Genomic DNA, 24,859 nt, shown 5'->3' on the forward strand with positions numbered 1-24,859 from the left:
TGTGCGTGTGTGTGTGTGCGTGTGTGTGTGTGTGTGTGTGTGTGTGTGTGTGTGTGTGCATGCTTATTACACCAAGAGAGAGAGCAAATGTCCAATCATGTCCTCTTGTGTGAGCAAGAGCTAGAAGGGTCTTGCTGTTCGAGGATCCCCCTGCAAGATCCTCTCAAGTTTCGGTGCTGGACTCCATTCCAAGAACACACTCGGTAAAATTAGTAAGAAAACATCCTCAGCCCTGGTATATAGATCACTGCCTGGTTGACCATGCAGTCAAAGTCACAGTCGTACACGTACTTGTTAGGAAGATTTGTGTTGGCCTCAACTAAAAGAACAAGGCCCGGATTACACTGAGGAGCTGGGAGCTCCAAACAGACGATGGAATCATGCAATCAGAGGAAGATCCAGAAGAACATGCTGATGAACTCAATGCCAGTGAAACGAATGAGACGAGCTGGACATGGGTAATACGCTGAGTTTGCTTCTGCATGTGAAAGTAGAGAATACTTGTGACACTGTGTACCATCAGCTTAAAGCTGAAGGCTATAAATAAATTGCAGTGTATACATTTTGATGCACTGGCAGTAGAAACAAAAAGAAATGTCCAGATTCTTCATTTGGCAACACAAGGCAGACAAGCTGTAAAGGCTGCTTTAAAAAATTACCAGCTCTTTCGTCAGTGTTGCCTTTACTCCAGCTGGCAAAATGCAAGTCCAAGACCAGACAAGTTGCTTCAGATGGTACGATATACAGATTTATTGCACAGCGGTGTGCACTGAAAAAAGGCCACTGTCACAATAAAAATCAATACTGCTTTTGAAAGCTCTAAATTACAGGTGTATTTAAAGCAACATGCTTCAGTGGGGCTGCAATGTAACTCGTGTGTTTTTCTGTGTATAAGGGATGGGAACAGTAAGAGAGACGTAACAAATGTTCTTCAGAATCTATTAGCACCCAAATCTGCAGCTGAGTATAGCAGAATAAGTTATCCTGACTAAAGGCTAATAAATACTACTGTGATGACAGTACTTAAAGAATTAGCCAGCTAGCAAAAAAATATTCAAACAGTGCACCTCCACATATCCGCCACAAAACAAATGTAGTCTGTTTTCACTTCCACCTTCAAGATGCATCATCAGAAGAGTGTTTTCCTTGTCTTTAAACCAGAAAATCACTTTATACTGTAGAATTGCTTTAAAAAACGAGTAGGCATGTTTACAGCAAATGTAATAACAGTTACATTGTTCATTTTGGCCAAAGTGTCCCCTTAAGTAATTTGTACATACAGGCTGGTTAAGTAATAGTTATAGTACTGACTACAGTAAGTATTATTATTACTACTACTACTATAACAACTACTATCACATAAACACAACTGTTAAACATTATTTTTCTAAACTGTTAATTGACTCATGCAGGGCTAATAGAGTATTGTGCGGGTGGGGTGCGCGTGTGGGGCAGCTGAAGAGCTGCACAGTTTCCACAGTCAGTGTAATAGAAGCTATAGTTTAAGAGCACTAGAAGATTCTAGACTCCTCACATTACATGGGGATTTTCCTAGCATGCTTGCTGGCCTCGCCAGTCAGTCATACTTGAGCTGCAATGTAGTATAAAAAAGTACATCAGACCCAGTTAACCGCTATGATCCTATATTGATCATACATGTAGCCAGAAAACATGGTTCCTGTGTGAAAGAGAAGCTGGTATCAGTCAAGGTTGTGCAGCAGTGAGAAGCAGTTATGTAACTGAGGCTGTGACACCACCAAGTGCACTTTTACGCCCTAGAAACAATGTCTAAATTTAGGCTGGGGTCAACCCTGTGTGACCACATAACAGTACACAGTGTGAAAAGTGTTCCACCTGCTAGCCCGGGTGCCAGAGAAACTCCACTAGCAGTTGCTAACATTGCTAATAATGAAAGAAAGCTAATACTCAGTTAGCATGGTAGTTGCCCCAGTAGCTGTCAGCAATTGTTAACCAACACTGTGTTTCTGGATAAATTATTTTAATACACTTTTTAATGGATCTCAAGTTGGGGTCATTAGTCATCTGCACTGCTCTGTTTGATTGTGTGTTGTGGATGATGTATAACCTCTGATAGGGATGTGAGTCACAGCTGCTAAGAGTGAGAAACACGGCTCCACGTGTCACAACTATCACAAATAAACTAGAGAGAAAAGTTCATGAATTAAAGTTGACATGACAAAGCTGCTGCTATGAAATCCCTGGTGAAGTGTTGCTAGATCGTCCTAGGTAGAGATGTAGTTGTGACAATGACAGTAGTAAGAAGTGACAGTAGTAAGATGTTGCTAGGCTATTGCTATGGAATCCCAGGTGGTTGCTAAGGTGTTGCTCAGCCATTGCAATGTTATCCTATGTGGTTGTTAAGGTGTTGCTAGGCAATTACTATGTCATTTCTAAGGGGTTACTAGGTCATTGCTATGGTATCCCAGATGGTTGCTAAGGTGTTACTAGGCTATGATTTCCCAGGTGGTTGCTAATATGCGTGCTAGTATGTTCTTGAGTCTGTATGTAATGTCTATGTGGCACTCTTTCTGTATAGCCTCTACAAAAACTGCAACTCATGACAACAGTATTAAAAATACATTTCATATAATCTTTGAGAAAAAGTCATATGAACAAAATGCACAACTTTCACAAAAACGATAGGAAAAGCTGAGAAAATGCTCTGCATTTTTAATGTGTCAAAGCCTCGGTTATTAGAATATTTTATCTCCTCAGAGGTCATCAGGGCAGTGTCATCATAACGCTGAGCAAAACATTCTTATGAACAAAACCCTAACAATAATTTTGTTCATATCACTGTCCCGGAACAGTACATACAGCCCATTTTCAGACATACTGAAAATTATATAAGCTCACTCTGGCAGAATATTTCAAAATATTTAAGCAAGTCTTCTGTTGCTAACACTGACATAGCTGCTGATTGCCCAGAATTGCTTCAGTTTAGGTGAAGGTCTAGTAGTCATAGATATTTGTCCATGATTTATTATCTTTCTACACACGCTGACAGATGTTTGTCTTTACTTAGTGCAGCTATCTTTAGTAATCAATATAGAAATTACTTTGTCTATTGCACCATATTGCTTTTGAATAGTTGACCTTCCGTGCACTTAAACGTCATGTTAGGACACATAATTTAATAATCAGTACACAGCTGTTCTGTAAGCTTCTCAACTGTTAAAAAACATTGTCCTGCGCTGAAAAAAACACAATCAAAAATACAATGTGGTGCATTTGTTGGACCTCCTTTGTTTTTCATACTTAATAAAATAGATACATTAATATTGTCATCTGCTGACAAAACCAGGTAGTTCTATTTAAAACTACCACAGAATGTGGCACATCCGCTGGCCCTAAGTGATTCTAATAACCACTTAACCCCCTGAACCCTGGGCTTATTATTCAATTATTATTCGTGACCTTAGCATACAGTAATTACTATGAATCATTTGATAAGAACTTTAAAGCTAAGATTAAAGTTATGTGGTTTGCCAGTGGAATTGCTGTTATCAAGTTATCAAAAACACCACAAACATGCTGGACCTCAGTGATTCAGTAGTCCTACTATAGCAATGGAATAACATCATAAACACAAAAGAGATATTCTGCTGGAACAGAATGTCTTCATGTAAATCTCCATTCTCACTATAGTTACGTTAGCAGTCAGCACAGGACCACACTGACTCCCTGTCACATGGCCTTCTGGGCTCTGATTGGTGGAGAAAGCCCAACCCCATCCACTCCCCCTCTCAGTGAACACAGTCTTGAGCCAGGAGTTCCTGGGAATCTCAGTTCTTCCTATCTGAGTCACATGGTGACTGACTGAAATGTATAGTTTACCAGTGGTCAGCCAGCTTTAGAGCAGAGACCTGCAGTGACCCAAGCTATACTGATATAGCTATATAATGATATATATAGACCCAAACTATACTGATAAATACTGATATGTAGATTTTTATATGTGGCTTACTGTCACAGCAATATGACAGCAATTATACTAACATGAGACGCATTAGCATTATTACATTTAGCATTATATGAGACCATTTCTAACATAACTGTCGTTTTACTGGTGCAATAAGGTTGGAAAATTCATCCTTAATCTCCTTTTACACAGAGTGGAAAGGAAAGTGCACTGAGTTCTCAGTAGAATCGATAGCTTTGGTTCTTAGAAATCACACACGTTTTCAGGCTACACCCTACAGTCTTTCCCTAGCTAAATCAACTGGACAGGAGCTGATGAAACTGAGAGTAGAACATATTTTGTGCAGCCAGAGCCCTGCTGATTTCAAAACACACACACACACACACACACACACACACACACACACACGCACACACACACGCACACACACACGCACACACACACGTGCACACATGCACTTCCGTTTTAAGGGTCTCTTTTCCAGGAAAAACTTCAGTACTCCAAGTTATATAGAGTTCAACACCTCAGCCAACATACAAAAGACCAAACAAGTGCGCGGCTTGTTTGGCATTCTGGGGATGTGAGGTTACTACAGTGCACAGTCAGTTGAGAATGAGAAAAATGTGCCTCTTTAGCAACAAAAATAATAACAGTTCTTCTCAGATACAAGAGAGTGAACTGATTGTGCCTGATGACTTTTGAAGAAGACAAGTTGGAGCATTTTATTCAAATGACATGGAAAAATGACAGAATGTATTATATGCTGTAAAGCTTCTGACAGCTAATGTAAAAGATTATTGATCCCGAAGGAAATAAAAAAAAGAATTAAATTCTGAGGATAATAAAGGGGAATTCCACCAATTTTTCAAAATTTGAGCTTTAAGATAAGAATTTGGTCTAAAACTTTCTTTTTTTAATTTGATCCTGTCAGAGAGGTACATGCAAGACATTGTAAGGAAAAATAGTACCCAAAGAAATGTTGCCTTTACCATTATCAACACTGCATGTAAAAACTCAGACGATGCCTGTAGGTTCACTGGTCATTTTGGATAGTTAATAAAATGACTATATTTGCATCATAGGCATCGTGACCCCCAGTTCCCATCACCACTACTGTAAAGAAAATTTGTGCTTAATGGATTTTAGGTCAAAACTATTGTAAAACAATGTCCTGTGCATCAGGCAGAGCATTTGTAACCATTTCATGTAATTATTTTCTGTGAGGAAATTTTTAGGGGCATTAAATGCTTCTGGACATCTGGTTCCTACCAACACCACTGTAATAAATTCTGACTTAATAAGTTTCTCTAGAACAAAGCATTTCATATCAAACCCATCTGAATAATTGAATTACACAGAATTTTTGAAAAATCAGTGAAATTCCCCTTTAAATGCTGTTAAATGAGTCTCTCTGGTAATCTCACAGTGTTAATCTGATTAATCTCAGTCTGACAGATCTCCATGAGGTAATCTCTCCAAACAGTATATTTACTTGTGCCTGTAATCACATCTGCTCAAAACTGAGAATGAATATAATGTCTGTGTGATGAAGCTGTACCACAGCACATGCCTGATTTTCTCCTCTCTCCTCAAAGTGAAACAATGATATTTTATTTGAGGTTCAGGCAGATATAACAGTCTATGAAGGCCATAAATCATGTTTTTGAGCCACACGTGAGGCAGGAAATATACGGTGCATCATTCAGTACATGTAAAACATCCACTCAGCTCACAGGCACATCCCTCCTAGCGCCACTGCAAAAAACTGATTGCAAAAAGGCCTGGCAGCCCTCCAAGCCAGCCACGTGAGTGGAACAGTCATGTGCATGTGAGTGTTTTATGAATGTATGCAGTCTATACAATATAATGCGGGTATAACTGCTGTATGTACACAGCTTGTCTCAACACGTTGGTTTTCAGTCATGATTCATTTTGTGTACAACTCGTGTTTCGGCTGTGGAAATATGAACATGATGAATAGCCCATTGACTGTTTATTCAATGACCACATATTTAAATCCAATGTCGTACAGTACCGATCGTGGGTCACCGCAAACGACAGACCAGCTTTTGATACTGCAATAGATGCCCATCTACTACAATGCTGTAAAATGTTAATGCTTTAAAACATCGCTGTAAACACAGGACAGATAAACCATAATAAACGTAGTCCTCAGACGGCACAGCAGTTGACTGAGCACTTAAAGGAAAATTCTATCCTTTTTTCAAAACGTCTGCAAAATTCTGTTGATAAGATGTGCAATTACCGATTCTGATTCTGACAGTGGTGGTGACAGGAACCAGGTGTCAGGATGTCTACAACACAAATATAGTTATCAAAATAGACTTGATTAATGAAAATAGTGATAAGTGACTACATTGCCTCACAGCTCTGTCTAAACCATGAATGGATTTTAAAAAATATGTTTTTTAAAACAACATCTCAGGCATTAAGCAGAGTATTTGTAGCCATTTAATGTTCTGTAGGGGGAGTTTTAGTGGCATTAAACGCTTTAAGATGTCTGGTTCCTTTCACCCCCACTGTGAACAATTCTGGCTCGCTGAGTGTGCCTAGAATGGAGCAACTCTGAATGGCTTTGTTTACATCTTACCTATTTAATTATGGAGACATTTTTAAATCAGTGGAATTCCCCTTTAAAAGCATCAAATAAATATATGAAATGCAAGAAAAATAAAGGATGTGGGCTCTTTAAAAGTGCATGAAGATGCTCTGATGTGGTTCTATATGAAACCTGGCTGCTGTTACAGGCCAGCTGCTTCTGGAGCTCTATATAGTTTGTTTACATTATATGTTTATTATATATGTTTACATTAAGATAAAGAAAGAAGAGCTTAATTCGAGCTCGTAAATATACTAAAGGCAAGATGGGCGACACCTTATAGCCCTGCGTGTATTTTCTGTAGTAAACAGGGTCTTTTTTGAGAAGCATCACTAAAAAGCGTTAACACTTGGTGACGTCACATGCGTAGGCCGAGCCCTGTAATTTTTTCCCACCCGTTTTCCTACAAACCCCGCCCTCCTGCGCTGGGATTGGCTAGTGGATAATAGCCACAAACAATCGACCACGTTGAGTATGAGCTACTGACCAATCCTAGCGCAGGTGGGCGGGGTTTGTAGGAATACGGGTGGAAAAAAATAACGAGGCAGAGGCAGCTACGATTAAAATACCCTGGTTTAAACACAGCGGCAACAGCGAAAGAGACGCAGACGCGGTCTCGACGGAGCGCGTGAATATTATAAGAAGGAAAAGGAAAAACCCGTTTAGCCACAAAACGTGTTTCTTCTTCCGGCTGTTTGGACGATGGACTGAACGGTGCTGAACTGCTGCGACATCCGAGCGGCTCTCAGTGTATGTAGCTGTCATTCATTTCATTCCTCCGCTTGTTTACTTCCACACGGAGGCAGAGCTGCGTGCTGTGCTGGGGGCAGCAGCTTCACTGACTTGGCTGATTTATTGTGTTTTTTAATCTACTGATGCTTTTTTGCCGTGTAGTTATAATGTACACATATCTAAAGGGGCTGTCCTTGGCTTTCCAGTGAGCATCGGGCATCATATAGTAAACATCTCACAATCTGAACCATTTAGCTGTATTGGTGAGCTTTAAGCTGTGGATGCTTATAACTACGTTTCCACCCTGAATATATTTGTTTATTTACATCCGTTTAATGAATTATTTTCTGACAGCTGAACAGCTACAGCCCTGCACCCCCCACACCAGTGGAGGCTCACCTCAGTCACACTGTTGTTGGTGTTTTGCCATTTGAATTTCGAGGTTATCGTTTTGTAAAATGCATCAGTGTTGATTAGTGGCGAATAGCTTCAGTGAGAGGGGCAGGTAAGGTCAGTGCAGTAATGTGTGAGCTGGTTGCATATTGTTGTCTTCTGACAGGTTTCTCTCCAAAGAGCAGCGACCTCCATGGCTTAGAGGAAACACCGTGTTCTGAAAGACTTCCTCTGCTGATAAAGGCACATATTTGTTTAAGTAAAGAGGTTCCAGCTTTTATTTATGTCATTCTTTTTGGCTGTGGTCTCTGGTGAGCAGGGATAAACACAGGAACCATAAAGCTAGGGGTAGAGGTGGCAACATGGCAAAAATATTCTATTATGATACTTTAATACATTTTTATGATGCATGATATGCATCACAATATTTTGTTTTATGTGAGATTTAATAAGTTGGGTTGGAACAGACAAAGTAGAAGCTGTAGTCCCAAATATAAAAATGACTATAATAACTACAATGATTTTTCTTCAGTGCCTTATAAACTGCTCTGCATTAAATCCTAATAAAAAAGTCCTAATTATGTTCACTCTGTAATGATGTATAGTCAGTCAGGACAGCGACTTCAGCACCCATTAAATAGCTCACTACCCGCTCAGCTCTGCGTCTCTGAACAGGTAGAGCTACAGCCATGTACAGATGACAGCAGGCTGTCAGAGCTGCCCTACCTGGAGTCGGCCTGTCACTATCATAAAAGTTTAATTGCCATATAAACAATTTCAATCAACTATTTCTTTCACTTATGGTTTGGAGCTGGGGAGGAGAAACTGGGCCTAGATATGTATGAAATGAAAGTACAGGAGTTTGGATCTTGTAAAACAGGGTAAAGTAGTGATTTAGCACGTTCATTCCTGGGCTCATTATTCAGTTACTGTACAGTATTTACTATTAATTATCTGGGAATCACTGTGAAACTAATAGGAAGTTATTCAGAGTGAGGAGCTGAAGTGTGGGCCTACATATAGGCCCTTAGGGTTTAAGGTGTTAAACAATAATTTTTGCTGTTAAGGATGCACCAATACAGGGATTTTGGGCTGATGTCAATATATTCTTTTTCATGTACATATTTGTTGATGTCAATATATATACATTTATATATTTTTTAAAACTTATCTGGATTAGCAGTAAAGAGATATGTAGCGTTTATTTCTGTAATGTTCCAGATGCATTAAAATGAATGAAATGCAGATGTTTTAGCACAATATCCCAGCATCACCCAAACTTTCTGCTTTTCTATAATACTTTAAATATGTCATCGGATATTGGTTTGAAATATTGGTCAAATCTAAACAATTTTTTTAAGAAGTAACCTGCCAATCCTTTTTTTCAGGTGATTATCTGCTGATACCAATATGATTTCAATATTAGTATCAATATTCAAATGCAATATGCAATATTCAGTATGCATTCCTAGTACCTCATATCACTTCAGATTCAGGCAGAATTGCTAAAGAACTTCTTGTAAAGATCTTATTGTGGTAAAGCATCTCTTCATACATCATGATCTGTGGTGGACATTCATTTGTCCGACTGTCTCACACAGGCCAATATAGGCTATTTGTTGCCCAAATCCATCATTAAAATTAGCATTTTAAGAGCATTTTTAATTCTGCACTGTAGGGAGAGGGGCTGACCACTCTCCTCTGTCTGTCTAGTGTTTGAGAGGTCATTACTGATTGAGCCCTGGCACTACTCCATCCTTGGCAGGCTGTGGTTCTGTGATTTTGTAATCCTCTTTTTCAGCAGTTTTACAGAGAGCACCATGTCTAGGGGTAGAGCTGATGCTTTGCAATCACATTCAGCCTTTTCCCCTGATGTGCCAAGAGGCAGACTGCAGTTTTACTGAGGACCCCATCTGTTCTGTGTGCAAAGTCTGCTCAGCATTTCCTTTGAAACTTGTGCATTATTTAGCTAAACGATAATAAATGTCTTTTTGGAGAAGTCCTTCCTCGTCATGCTCGGAGACACCGAAGACTGGTTTGTTTATACAGATACAGTATATTTCCAAAGTTTTGTACACACTCTTTCTAATTAGTGAATTTGTCTACTTCGGCTACTAAAGGGGACACAAAGTCAATATTAATACCTTGATTTCAGAAGAAATGCTGGATGATCAGGCTTTTGGTATATAATGTATGACAATGGCGCTTCCCAAAGTCAAGTTAGGCTCACACATTATCCCACCTTCCAATAATTAAGATGGCTTGAAAAAGCCAATTTACTGTTCTTCATTTCTTATTATTATTTGCAACAGCGTTTTAGCTAGAACCATGAAATTCTGCAGGATTGTGATTACCCAGATTCATTGCTTGTGCTTTTTTGACCAATCGGATGTACAGTTTTCATACAGCTTTTGTTCAAAGTTCAATGAAAAAAGCACCACATCAGCAACCACCTGGGATACCAGAGCAAGAACATAGCAACACTTTAACAACCACCTGGAATAACAAAGCAGTAACCTAGCAACATCTTAGCACTACCTAACTAAGCACCACCAAGCATCGCCCTAATAACAAGCTGGAATACCAAAGCAAACACCAGGAATTACTATAGAAATCCATTACTGACTACTAAGGCTTTGGATGTAACAATTATGGGGGTTGAAATTATGGTTCACATCTGAACATTCAAAGGCAAAGATCTTGTCAGCCAAAAAGGATTTTTTGTCAGACTATTAATAGTACATTGCTTCAGTGTTGTTTTCTTTTTAATTTCATTTTTCAGCTTTGGGTACATAAACCTGCTCACAACCTTACAATACACTTTTTCTTATACAAACTTTTTTTCATCACAGATTTCTTGTTCTCAGAACCTTCTTTCATATTCTGTTTATCTTTTTCCTTTTTTGGGGAAAGAGAAAGCTCAAGCATCCCTGCCTAGCACAGCATTGCTTAGCCAGCTGAACACTGCACACATTAGGCTTTTTAAAGCCTCGCTAATTACAACCAAGTTAGCTCACCCTAACCAGCCCTAACAAACTCAGTGAGTACTAATAAACTGGTGACTCCTTCAGCCTCAAGAAACAGACCCAGGCTTTGGGGACAAATGTCACAGGCACATAACAATAAAATGATTCATAGTTTGATTGCTAAACATTTGGTATTGAAATCCAGCCCATAACCTTTGACTGCTTTCTTTTTGTCTGGGGTCCAAATGGTGGCTGGTTGTAATTGGCTGAGCTGTTGGCCGGGTCTATTCACACTGAGATAATTATGTTAAAGGGCCCATATCCTACACTTTGCTTGTTTTTTTTACCCCAGGTCTTCTTGTAATGCTTGTGTAGTTTTATGTACCATGTTGTGCATCTTTTACATGACCATTTTACAAACTTCTTATTTCCCCTTAGACTTAATTAAACCATTTTTGTGCCGTTTTGTATAATTTAATAAATGAAATTGAGTGTTTAATACCTCTAAAAATTACCTCACCAACAGCTATTACAAAATACATATTTTTAAAATACCTCAATGGTATTTTGCACTATTTTGCATCAAACCACTCTGAATGACTTTATTTACATCTCACCAATTGAGTGTCTTAAATCCCCTGTAAGACTATGTAAATTAGCTCTGTTCTGACTGGCTGTGCTGGGTTGTACTTTACCTAAAAGCAATCTGGGCTGAAACACACTTATAACCTGGTGTGACTGCTGTAACTGGATGTATGTGAAAATGTTGGGTTTGGTGACAGTGAGTACAGAATGGTCTAGTTTTGCATGTTTAGTTGCCGTATATGGACTGAGGGAGCGAACGGTACATTTTGAAACTAATAACATTTACATACTACGTCAAGCTCAATTTCAGTTTTCCATGATGGACCCTTTAATATACTCTGTAATAGCAGTTCAGAGAAGGTCTATTGATTTCTGGGAACTAAAAAATATAGTGTTTTCAGTTAGTTCTAGCTTCATTTTTCGGGAGTTTTGGTTAAAAACAAAAGGGTTAAAATCTTGAAAAGCTTAATGGAAAATCTGAATCAGAATACAGCTCAATACAACAGATACAGCCAAGCTACCTCTCCTCATGGTTAGGGCTTCAATAACTAGATCGAAGGCCTAACATGTCAGACTGACTGCCAACATTATTAGGAACTGACAGTGAAATCAACCAGTCGAATTCTGTTTTCGGGACCAGTCCTTTGAGGAAAAGTTACTCTAAGCCTTTCATTAAGCACAAGAACCCAAGAGAAGCCATAGTTTACAATACAACAATTAACAGCAGTGTCACATTAAAGGATACTATTCAAAATCATCTGTAATCTCGGTTACGACTTCATTTGCATCCTGAAAACCAGCTTTTGGGGTCTGAGAGAGTGTTAATATTTGTCATGCCAATAAAGCAACATTGAATTGAATTGAATTGAGTGAAGTCCCCTCCTGCTCTGTGCAGCCCAAGGAAATGCTAATTCTTTCTCCTCTCTGTCCCTCAGAGTCAGACCATGAACTACGTGGGGCAGCTGGCAGGTCAGGTCTTCGTGCAGGTGAAGGAGCTGTACAGAGGCCTGAACCCTGCCACCCTGTCTGGCTGTATTGATGTCATTGTGGTGCGTCAGGCCGACGGCTCCCTGCAGTGTTCACCCTTCCATGTCCGCTTCGGCAAGATGGGGGTGCTGCGCTCCCGGGAAAAAGTGGTAAGATCTCTTTTATGACATATTTATACTGTCACTGTTAAACATGTCGTAAGTCACAAGTTCAGCTCAGAAAGGGCTTGTTAATTCATTAGCTGCATCAGGTGAATTTGGAGCAGGAGAAAGTCTAACACGTGCAGGCAGTGCTACTCCAGAACCAGGAGTGAGAACCACTGCCATAGAGCAACTGCTACATCTGAAGGATGTATAAAAGAAAGTTTGAGAGCCAAAATGAAGATTGAATGAAGATTGAATGAAGATTGAATGAAGATTGCATCAGTAAAATTGTGCAGACAGTATTATTGCTTTGACATTTTACTTTGCAGCAAATTTATTTCAGCAAATCTGAAATTTGTCCTTGTAAAGTCTACAAAACAAGGCAAAACACCAAAAACAAACATTACAGTTTACTACGTTGGCCCTACCGTTGGGAGATTTCTCAGTGATGCCCAGTCATCCATGGCCAGGAGTTCAAGAAAACTGGCCTTATTCTGTCTGGATGATCTTCGCTCTCCTGTCACTCAGCACGATACTAACCAACATGGGCGTCTGTTTGCCAGTGCATTAGCAGCAGTTCAAAAAGATCAATGGGCTGACTTCACTGGCCTTGGGGGAAGCACCATGTGACTGGGGGAGACCTAGCTAGCAGGGGGATTTGGCATTGACTAAAATTAAGGAGAAAATTGGGTAAAAACAAAAACAGATAAGCCTGAATAAAAGTTTTTTCCTTCTCTGATTCTCAAATTGTGACTCATTGGGCTTATTTTCCTAAGATTTTGACTAAGTAAGTAGAAAAACAAGTTATTACACATCGAAAAAGTATATGATTATTTAGATTTACATAAGTTGTTATTTTGTGAAAATAAGATATTATTTGGAATGTGTGATAATAAGTCATTATTTTGAGTTTTTGTTTTGAAACGTTCATTTTTGGCTGGTGGGTGTTTTAGGGTGATTTTGAACTTGGTTTGAACTGTGAGGTTTCTGCAAAAGTGCTCACAAAGTAGTGAATATAATTTAGTCATATTTATTAGCTGTAATACTGCAGGGGTTGCACAGCTACAAGATTTTCAATATGTACTTTTAACAATTGTTTGGAAAAAAAACACTCAAATTAGTATTTAGGTAAAAACCTGATGTTAAGACAAATCGATGAGTATAAAAAGTACCCAAAGTATTAGAAAGTCCAGTTACCTACCTCCAGATTTGACCACCGCATTTTAATGAGACATTGTTATCGATGTTATAGAGTTTCCCGTGTTATTTTAGAATCGTCTACAGCTCTGTTCTTTGTTCTGTACACATCTAAAGGTTTCCTAGCTTCATGCTAATTGTTTGAAAGGTATAAAAGTGTACAGGAGTAACTGAAATAATTTATTCCACCCAAACTGAATTTATATTGTTAAGAGCATTTTGAACTGTGATTACAAACTTTTGAACAGTGATGCATGTAGTTAATGCACTTTGCATCTTTGCTCAGGTTGACATAGAGATTAACGGGGAGCCCGTCAGCCTGCACATGAAACTGGGAGAGAACGGCGAAGCCTTCTTTGTGACGGAGACTGAGAGCGATATGGTGAGAACTCACACAGATCAAGCGTACTCTCTATAGTTTACTGAGGGCTGTAACACGTGGGACATCCTCGAGTTGCATGACGTGGAACGCGACCCTTGTTTACTGGAAACAATCTCGTGGTGGAGGCATTCTGTAACCTGAGTCTTTGTGCTCCTGTGCTTGAGAGCAGAGCCTTATCTGCCAAGGCCCCTGTCATCCTATTCTGAAGCATCTTCCCCCCTTTCTTGGCCAAAAAGCTGACCGGTGTTAAGGCAAAATGAGGTCATCATAGCATCGGTTATCCAGAATAGAGGTTTAGCTGCTGAGACATGAAAATAATTTCCCTCATAAGGGTGAAGCTCCGTCTGGCAAAGCCAAACAAGTACATCCCCTGTTTCTCTCGGCCTCATGTTCTTTATAGTCATGACAGCCAGGAAACCTGGCTGATTAGCTGCAGTGCTAAGAATGGTTAAAGCAGGAATAAGAAAGTAGAAGCTTTTATGTGCTGAGCTTCCTCTTTTAAGGAAGGAGAGACACTGCTTAAGAAACTGAAGCACATCTCCAGAAGGGAGCTGCTTCAATTATCCCATTCACTGTCTTTTTATATTTAAAAGAACATGATGAAGAACCTTTTAGAGAAGTGATAATGTGCAGTACTGTGCAAAAGCCAGACACCTTTTATTTGTTTAAATTCCAATCAACAGTCAACACAGGAGGAGAAAATCAAAGAAAATAAGAAAACAGGACGGTACAGTTTCTAAAACTGGAGTTCAAAAAATTATTAAAAGATAGAGAGAAAATGGGTAAAACTGGTGGGCCCAAAGTTTTAGTATACACTTCTATAACTTTTAGCTCAGCCAGTTTGTATTAAAGTCTGTTATTCGGGAGCTGAATAATTAGCCTTAGTATGTAAGCAGTTGGGATTTTAAGGGTTTTAACATTTCATCTCTGAGAGAGAGGAGAAAATCAAGCTGCTTCAGATCTGAAAACATCCACAGGTGTTTCTGTCCATCCTTCCACTGTGAGAAGACGACTCAGCACTGTGGCACAGCACAATGTTACAGAGAAAAGAATAAAATTTGCTAATTCAACAAAGAAGCTGCTGGTGTCCTCAGAACAGTGGACTGACCACCCCAGAGTCCAGACTTCAGCATCACTGAATGGGTTTAGATTGATGTAGATTGTAAGAAGCAGAAAATGCGGAACTTCGGAGGTGTGGAAAATTATCCCTACAGATTTCTTCGATTAACTGAAAGCAGGTCTTTCGAAAAGAATGGATGCTGTAATAAAGGCAAAAGATGGACACATTAAATATGAAAAGATTGATTTTATGTTTAGTTGTTGAAGCTTCTGTGTTGTTTTCTGTTAAGTACATGTTTATCTGCTGAAAAATGAGTAACTTTTACTGAATGGCCATTTTGACTGTAAATTAAATTAACAAAGGTCTCTGACTTTTGCGCAGTGCTGTACATTTGCACACTGAAGAGTGGATGGTTCATGGACTTTTCCCATATACCACTTCTGATGCCTGGCAGCGTGAAGCTGCTTAGGACGCTGCTTCACCTAATCAAGCAAGCAGAAACAGATCGCGAGCACACAGGCACAGGCAGGCTTTCGGTTCATAAAACATCTCAGAATAGGAATGATGATCAGCAGGAGCAGAGTCTCACTGCACATCCTGAGCCTAATCCCCTTAATGCAAAGGTTTGGGCACCCCTGCTCTAGTCAAGTAATAATATATGTATTATTATTATTATTATTATTATATATCACATAAAATATTTATAGAGCACTTTTCATTCCAGTGGCAGCTCAGAGTGTTTTACAGACAGGTAATAATGTTTTATAGTAATAGACAGACAATGACGGATAAAGTTAGAAAGAAATACCAAAGAGAATTTGAACTGAACACTGAGTTCAAGAGATGCAGTTTCTTAAATGTGTGAACTGAGCTTGACTGTCTAATAAAAGGTGAACTGAGTTCTACAGTTTAGAGGCAGAATAACTGAAAGAGTCTCTCCACGTTTTCTGTATTTTGTGGAAGGTGTTTGCAGATCTAAGATCACGTGCTGGACCATAAACAGACAGACAGTCTGTGAGGTACTCAGGTGCTTTAAGGTCATTTAGAGCCTTAAAAACTAGGAGCAGAACTTTAAAATCTATCCTACCTTAGTTGTTTTTGGACAAGCGAACGGTTTTTCACAGCTGTTGTGACAAGATGAAAGTGCCAGTTTTTCAAATGGGAGGCTGTATCCAGCAGCATTCTGAAAGAAGGTTTGATAGATGGGTGGTAGGCAGGTGTCCGTCATGCAGACTGTTCTACATCAGACTGAGTAATTCATTATACTGCGCTGTATAACAGCACTCAGACTCTGTACTACTGATTCGTCACTTCTGAGTTCTGAGCTAATCGCCCATTTCCCAGATACTAACTGTACTTCAAATGAAACCTTACCTTGATTGTATAATTCAGCCTCAGATTAGGGTTAATCTCTAACAACAGAAAGCAGTCCTGGTCCACCACACCATTTTTCTTTTCTTTTCATTGGAAGCTGGAGGCCAGTGGGAGGCTGGAGTATTTGCCGATGCAAACGATTTTCAGAATGTCACATTCATTTGCAGAAGGCATTCAGATTAAATCAGACTACATCTGGATTTCAGATCAATGCTGTGCTCTCCTGGCCTCTGCCCCCCTATCAAATGGACAGTCATTTAATCCTGACCTAAATATAGCTCTCCCAATGCCCCTTGTAAAACAACAGGCCTCTATTAATGACAAGGAATTTCCTTTACAGCAGATCCTGTTGTGTTAGTCTCTGTTGTTGATAATCTGGAGATGCCTTTTTAACCTCTATTCTACCCTCCTGTGCAGCTCAGCAGAGGTTTTGTGTTTATAATTTCCAGTTTGTTCTGATGAGGAAGATGGGGATGAGTCTCTTGGGCTGGCAATGGATGACATGAAAAACTGAAAATGACTGTCATAATATTTTCATGTCTCTCACTCACTTCCCACTCTCTGACATACTTTAACACAGCAGTAGCTCAGGGACGGTGGCAGTAGTTTAGTAGAGCACCTGCACCAGCCCAGTTATAATGAAATATGCAGGACTCTGTCTTTTTGCATTAACGTCAAAGTGCTGCGCAAGTGGAATATAACCCGACACGGTGAGTGATGTGGTAAAGTTTCAGGTGTGTTTATATGTGTATTAATGCTGTAGAACTTGATTCAGGGCTCAAGTGTTTTTTCTTAGCCTGTATTTGTAGTATTTGTACTCAGACTTGTCTTGGACTGGATAGTATTTGTACTTGGACATCTCTTAGACCTGATACTATTTGAATTGGTCTAGGCTTACCTTAGACTTCATAGTATTTGTACTCTGACCTGTCTTGGACAGACAGTATTTTTACGTGGATTTGTCTTGGACTCAATAGTATTTGTACTGAGAATTGACAAGATTGTATTTGTACGTGGACTCGTCTTGGTCTCAGTCATTGTCTTAACAAATTTAATCTCTGGTCTTGACCAAGACCAACTATTATTAAAAAAAAATGTTTATTTGTATTTTAATTTCTTGTAACTGTCACCTACGTGCACTGACTTGTATTCTGGCACTGCATGTGTTTGATTTTGATTTAGCTCATATGTTTTAGCTTTGGATGGATTCATTCAGAGCAAACATTGAACACCAAGAAAATCAGGGCACTGATGTACAAATGTTGGAGCCGTATTTAAAACCTATTTTTTAAAACTTAAACAAATTAGTGTTTGTAAAAGGATAGCAGCTGATGTTCTTAATTAAAGGCTGTTGTGACTAGAAATTAGATGAAGGGTGGTCTCTGGCTTTTGCACTGTACTATACTTTATTATGATTTTAGCTTGCTTTAGAGTTATTGTACGTACAGTTATATTTTGTGGAAAAACCTTCACATCTTCAGAAAAACATCTTCACATTTTGGCCAATTCCTGACATTGAAATAAACTGAAAATAGTTTATATCATTTCATTTAAACTATATAGGAAATATAATCTGTAGGTGTAAACTCACTATTAAATGACTCTGGCAAACAATATGAAAAGATAATATTGGAAATCTGGACTGGCAGCAGTAACACTAGTTAAGGCTCAGCCAGGATCTCGATCTTGCCTCAGTCTCGCACTCACTTGGACTCAGGCTTGACTTGATTCTCAACTCCCTTTAGATGTGGTTTTCACTTAATCTCTCAACTGTCATGAACTTGACACAGGGGTCCTGACCACGGCCCTTGTATGTATGTTAGTTTTGTTGGCCATTTATTATTATTGATCTCTACCTAACATGAATACAGTACATACATACAAGCATTTATGATATTATATACACTGTCATATAGAACTTACAGTATGTATTTCAGGCTAATATTAAAATCTTCTCCAAAGGAAATGGTGCCGCCTTACCTGGCAACATCCCCCATAATGACCGATGGCTCAGCTTTGATGGAATCCCAGATAGGAAAAGGTGTGTCTCGTCTGTCTGAGGCTGTAAGTGGGACCTCCATCCAATCCCTGGGCCCCTCACAGACCTCTGGAGACAACAGTGTGACAAAGAAGAGGAGGAAGAGGAGGAGAAAGTCCAAACTGGACAGTGTGAAGCGAGAGGACAATGGGGAGTCGTCAGATGAGGATGAGGACATGTTCCCCATCGATATGAGTTCTGATGAAGATGCAGAAACCACAGCTAGCAGGTCAGTGTGAAGATTGAGGAGGGTGGTGTTCACAATAATACCCTGTACTCTGTTTGACAGCATAAAGATACTGTGACTGAGCCAAAATGAAAAATGTAACCACTGTGGTTGTAAAAATGCTTAATCGCATCCTACAGACAGTGATTTTCTAGTTTAAAGACTCAGAAAACCTCCCTTCTAATGTTCAAGATCAGAGGAACTACAGTTGCTTTAGAGGGTTTTTGGGGTCAGGCTCTTTCAATTTTTTTAACTGGCGAATGTAGGAGGATGGGAGACAGCTAATGTTACCACTAGGAAGCCAAACATCTCACTGCACTCATAACTGTAGTCTTCAAATCATCTTTAGTCTTCAAATCATCATTAAAATGAAGAGAATTTAATCATATGACAGAAATAATTCATCAGACAAGGAAGACAACAAGCTAAAGGCTACAGTTTGCAAGAGAGCTGGCTATCTGGATGCCTTCCTTCAGTGGGTGAAAACCTTGTTTCTCGCATCAATTTTGTGCAGAATAAAGATAAAATTGCTTTTTTTAACGATGTTCGACAACTGAGGTAAAAGTTAGACTAATGCTAGCTTGGTTGTATTTATTAGCATTGTAGATCAATGGTTAGGCTAGGCTAGCAATCAGGATTGGTTAAGACCACAGGGATTCTGAATGGTTGTATAATATATTCACACGGCGCATGCTGGGTATTAGAATAGGAAAACACAGATAAAAAATTAATGTGGCGATCCACTGGATGTTAACTGTGTTGCATATTGTCTGTGCAGAAGACAGTTATTATTATAAATGTTTAAGTAATATTAGAAGCTAACCCAGTTGGAAATTATATGTTAACTGTATTACCATCAGGCGAAATGCAAGCTAGAGGGTAAAAGCTCTGTAACGCTTACTTGTCGTACTTTGTAGCTGAATTTGAATCATGATAATATTGTTTATTGTGATAATTCTACAGATAATAATGACAATAACCAAAATTTGTCTAAATGTACATTACTGCCCAAGCTTAGTTTGAACAGTAAAAGAGCAGCAGGGCAGTTAAGGACAGTTGAGGACAGTGCAGTGCTCCCAAGATATAGAATTAACTTCTGTACAAGCTAAGCTTTGGAGTGATTTCCTGCTGGACTGGATGTCACTTTGCAGCACTAGGGCAGATTTTTCAGTTGCCTTGCAGACTCCTTTTTACTGTTGACTGAAGAAAGATTACTTGGAAATCCCTCCACAAGACGTGACAGGGCCTGGAATATAGTGAGCTTTTGATTTTTTGCCAGATTATAATTAAATTCGACCTTGCTTGCCGCAACATAGTTTGTTTACAAAGAGCTGTTAGTGCTTCCAGATGGACAAGTTTGTCTGTTAATGTCTTTGCCTCTTTCTTCACTCTCTCACACACTCAGTGGGGGTGTGCATGTGTGACAGAGGGAGAGCAAGAGACAGAGAAGTTCTACTGCTAAAGTAAACAAGAGGCTGAAACAAGCCTCCCAATGTTTTTCCATGAAATCCGTGAAACCATGCCAGGTCCGATTGCAGCTCAAGGGGAACCCTTTGTGATTCTTGGCAATCAAATTATTCTCTGCTCATACAGTCATACAACAAACAACTCGCAGTATGAGCCTGACTCACTGCACAGCAAGCTACTTTTCCTCATTCCCTCAGAAAAACAGTCAGTGTCTATTGTTACACAGTGAACACAATTCACTTATCCCCACATTACACTGCATGTTCTCCGTTCCACAGAATAGGTTGCCCAGGTACCAGTAAAGAAATAAAACATGAAACCATGGTTTCACTGTCCCCAGCCTGAATAAAGGAGTCCGCTGGGAATGAATGTCAACTCTGTGCCTCAGAGAAGAGGCAGCTTGGATGAATTCCACAAGCTTGCTCTTTGGAAACCTTGCAATGCACTGTTTCTCTGGAGGAAAGGGTCTGTTAAAAGGATGCACTGCAGGCCAGGGGGTTTTAGCTACGTCTGTAATTCTTGAGTTTTGATTTACTCTTTGTGTGTTTATATGTTCTCAGAACTATGTCACGTGACCCTGAGACTAAGCAGGCCAGTGGTGGACAGTGCACAGTATACTCACAGTGTGATGAAGACTGGACACACATGCAAAGGTATGCCACTTACTCACCTCCTAAACAACATAAAAGAGGAGTAAGGTTACTAAAAATGTTCAGATAATTCAGTCATTAAGAGTCTGAAGTCAGAATTGGTCACAGAAAGTTGTTGCATGAAATTATAACAGATACATTGTGATAGTATTGAGATGAGCTTTTGGCCTAAAACATATTTTTAATACACTAATGGTGGAAAGATACATGTAGGCTGTTATAAAGCAACATTTTTTTTACCATTATTTACTATTTACATATAAAAACTTGACTGATCATTTTTGAATTGCAAATAAAATGGCTGTATTTGTGTTATGCCTGTCTTAGACATTGCAACCCCCGGTTAATATCACCATAACTGGAAAAAAAACAAACCTGAGCTTCTTTACAACGCACCATTTTACATCAAACCACTCTAATTTACTTAATTTACATAAACTGTAAACGGCCAAAAGTATGTAAAAAAACACCCCCTAATTATTGAGTTCATGTGTTTCAGCAACAGCCACTGCTAACAGGTGTATAAAATCAAGCACACAGCCATGCAGTCTCCGCAGACAAACACTGGCAGTAGAATGGCTCGCACTGAAGAGCTCTTTAAATGTGGCACTATCATGGGATGCCACCTTTACCACATGTCAGTTCGTGAAATGTCTGCCCATTGGCTTGGAACGGGATGTCCAACAAGCTCATATAAGTTCCACTGGAGATGGATAACATTATGCAAATGAGATTATACTGTGGTTCTCAATAATCATTTATCTTAATTATGTTAGTTTTTAATAGAAATTAACTTTTTTTTTCATTCACAGCACAAGGATGGAGCAGACACATACTCTGCCCATACCAGCTAATGAAGGGCTGTCCATCTCTTGCCCCCAACAAACGTCAGCATTTCCATCTACAATGAGGTACCTAATCTATGTGGAGCCACCAGGGGTATTCAAGTCCCAGTCCTGGAGGACCAGCTTCCAGCGAGGTTTGGTGATTTATCCACTTAAACATACCTTCTAAATCTGGCAGTTAACCAGTTAAACCAGGTGTGTTTGAGCAAGGAAATCAACCTGCCCTCCTGGACTGGAATTGAATATCCCTGGCCTGTACCATAAACAGCCCTCCTTTACTGCAACTTTAAGGTGGTTGTTATGTTCTTTATAACCCCTCATCCTCTCTCTGCCTGTCACCTTTCCAAGCCGGGGAAATGGTTCCTTACCTTCTTCCCCCAAGAGTGACTCAGAACTGCTAGTCAAACAGATGGCCAGGGGGAAGCCAGACAACCCTGAGATGCTGTGGGCCTGGGGAGAGCTACCTCATGCTGCCAAGGTACACAAACTAACATTCGGAATTTTGTACTTCACGTGTCAAAGCTACAACAGCTTGCTATAAGTACATGTTGTCCAATTAGTTATGGACAAGACCACTTAATGGTCTAATTGTTTTAGTTGGAAACAAAAGTGGTTAAAATGCATCTTCCCATTTTGGGCAGTAGGATGCCAGCATTACTGCTAATTGAGTACTGACTCGCTGGTGAGCTGATCAAGTCATTGGCTACAGCGGTTCAGCCCAACTGACACCATAATCATTCTTATGATTTTGCACAAAAGCTCCATTTGAACCCATTAATTTTTGACTCACTCGGGAGCGCCCTCTAGTGTTTGGCAAACCCTAAAGAAATGGTGGCCAGTCTCCTCACTAGAAACTCTCTGGTAGTATGTAGATAGATTCAGCCCAGCTACTATAGCTCCCCCATAGGACAGGACTTTAGGAGCTGGACTGATGACCTTATGTGTCTGATTAACCGGCATAATAAGGAAGTGACAGAGGAATCAACCAAACATGTGTTATGCTCCAATGGTTGGGACCAAGTTCAAGAAAAAAGACTCTGGGTCTTCCGTCTCACAAACTTATAGTCTGTGTGATGGTAACAGGCACCAGGAGACCTGATGTTTTGTTTACTGTCCAAAACCACCTACACGTGTCCTCTGAGTTTTTATATGTAATGTTGATGATGTTAAAATAAATGTTATAAATCAGACAAAAAAGTTTTCTTCAGGGAATATTTTGCCTTTCACTCTCAGAAAAAAGGTGTGAAACGGTCACTGGGAAACATAACTGAACCATAATCCACAGAAATTATATTTTCTAAACTGTACTGATTCCACACACCCCGTCTCGTCTCCAGGCTTTTATTTTACTGTTCTGTTTTAAAACCTTAGGATATGAAAAGGTACAAATACAAACTTTTCACCTGGAAACACTTATTTAAGGTTCACAATCAGACCTTAAAACCACTGTTGTACATTTGAGGGAACATTTACACTGTTTGTACCTTGAAGAACAGAAATGTACCTGAACAGAACCTTTATTTCTAACAGTGTACAGTGCCCTGCATGTACCCCTTGACCATGAATAGATTAAAATAAATGGATTAAAATATATTTTAAGCCAAAACATTATCACACAACTGTCATAAAACAACCTTTCTGTAAGGGGACTTTCAGAGGCATTAAACTCTTCAGACGTCTGGTTCCTATCACCACCACTGTGAACAATTCTGACTTGGCAAGTTTTTCTAGAACAGATCGTTTCACACCAAACCACTCTGAATGACTTTATTTACATCTTTAGAAAGTTTGAAAAATCTGTGGCGTCCCCTTTAACACAACCTACGAAGCTACCCTTTTATAATTAGCAGCACAAAACAGTGGTCTGGAATAACGGAACAGCATCTATGATGGCACGCGGATCTATTTAGATCTATGGGAAAGACAGCAGTACACCGGGTTATTCAGGTGACTGAGAATGTCAGTGCAGGTGTGATCTGACTGTGTCCACTCACACTCACAACCACTGGTCTACAGAGATACTGATATGGTCATGATATGAGTCATCCTTCACCATGTTCATGTTAAATGGCAGTGCTGCACTGTTATCTTTTGGTTTTTAAATGATGTCCTGAACTGAAGGCCTGGCTCTAATAGTCACTAGATTCAGTTTAGTATGATTAAACAAAAGTTCCTTTTGAACTGAAACCAAGTTCAAAGAGGCAACTGCTTACATAAACACTTTCCCTAAAAATGCTGATATTACCTGTGTGTGATGAGTAAAAGGTAACAGGCCTAAATTAATAGGTAATGAGGTACTAAATGTTCAGCACATTTTATTAATCATATTAGTATTGTTGGGCAGTGTAGGCCTTCTCATGGTCAAACCTCCTATCTTTCTCCACAGCCTTTGATCAAGCAGCCTGCGACTGAGCCCATGGTTGTGACTCCAGCGTCAATCCCCATGTCGGACAGCACACACTTCCGGGCCATCACTGGAGATGGGATGGTGGAGCCCCTGGATGAAAGTCCTTCAGCTCTCAGCCTGAATGTGCCTGACCTCAGGGCTGGAGAGGCAGCAGCTGCCCCAGTGCCTGCTCCTTCTGAGGAGGTGGAGGTCATTGGTGCAGCCGCTCACCTCATCAGTGACCTGGAAGATGAACCACACAGCCCTGGGATTCAGACCCTCAGCAAAACTGACTCTCCATCGAAGAGAAAAGGTAGAGATTTGTGATGCTATTAGTTGTGACGTGACCAAGCTAAGATCTGTACTCACTCTCAGTATTTTAGGAGCTTCAGATGCCTAGCAATAGCAACATTTCAGATAATTAGTCCGTGATTAATTTAGCAAGTGCCAGTTACCATTAAATGATCGGTACATACCAGCGTTTTTCAAAACAATCTCTATCTGCCAGGTCTATTCGATTGCAACAAAACACATATAAATATAGGTTTTTCACATGACAGAAATCAGGAATTATTCAGTGGCTTCTATTAAAAGCATGACAATCAACAGGTCAACAGGTATTCTTTTCTTTTCTAAGTGCAGGAAAACACACCAAAAATCCAGAATATTGATCGTATGATACAGATGCGGCAGATAGAGGTAAGGTTGAAAAATTTAATTGAGCTCTGCAGAGATCATAAGTTGAATCTAGGGCCGGTTGTCCCAGCTGTACACAAATTCAAACATAGATTAGTAATAACATAGCAGTTTACTAGGTTCAGGTTTATGCATTACCTAATCAAAAGGTTGAGCCACACAAACTGGT

The 24,859-nt window shown here is 39.6% G+C and overlaps 1 protein-coding gene across 2 annotated transcripts in view; it reads left to right on the forward strand.

Moving 5' to 3' along the window:
• The first annotated feature begins 288 nt into the window (after positions 1–288).
• lpin1 (lipin 1) overlaps positions 289–24,859 on the forward strand; it is a 40,044-nt gene continuing 15,473 nt past the window's right edge. The window contains exons 1-8 of one of the 2 annotated variants that reach the window (XM_036592895.1): positions 289–458; positions 12,175–12,375; positions 13,853–13,948; positions 18,345–18,649; positions 20,674–20,766; positions 21,576–21,674; positions 21,957–22,086; positions 23,995–24,307. In XM_036592895.1, coding sequence (XP_036448788.1) covers positions 381–458; positions 12,175–12,375; positions 13,853–13,948; positions 18,345–18,649; positions 20,674–20,766; positions 21,576–21,674; positions 21,957–22,086; positions 23,995–24,307 — 1,315 coding nt within the window. In that variant the 5' untranslated portion in view covers positions 289–380. Of the gene's footprint in view, positions 459–7,101; positions 7,314–12,174; positions 12,376–13,852; positions 13,949–18,344; positions 18,650–20,673; positions 20,767–21,575; positions 21,675–21,956; positions 22,087–23,994; positions 24,308–24,859 lie in introns of those variants that run through there. The other variant, XM_036592896.1, reaches the window with a different exon arrangement.

The sequence above is a fragment of the Colossoma macropomum genome, unplaced genomic scaffold (genome assembly GCF_904425465.1).
Source record: "Colossoma macropomum unplaced genomic scaffold, Colossoma_macropomum, whole genome shotgun sequence".
NCBI classification, from domain to species: Eukaryota; Metazoa; Chordata; class Actinopteri; order Characiformes; family Serrasalmidae; genus Colossoma; species Colossoma macropomum.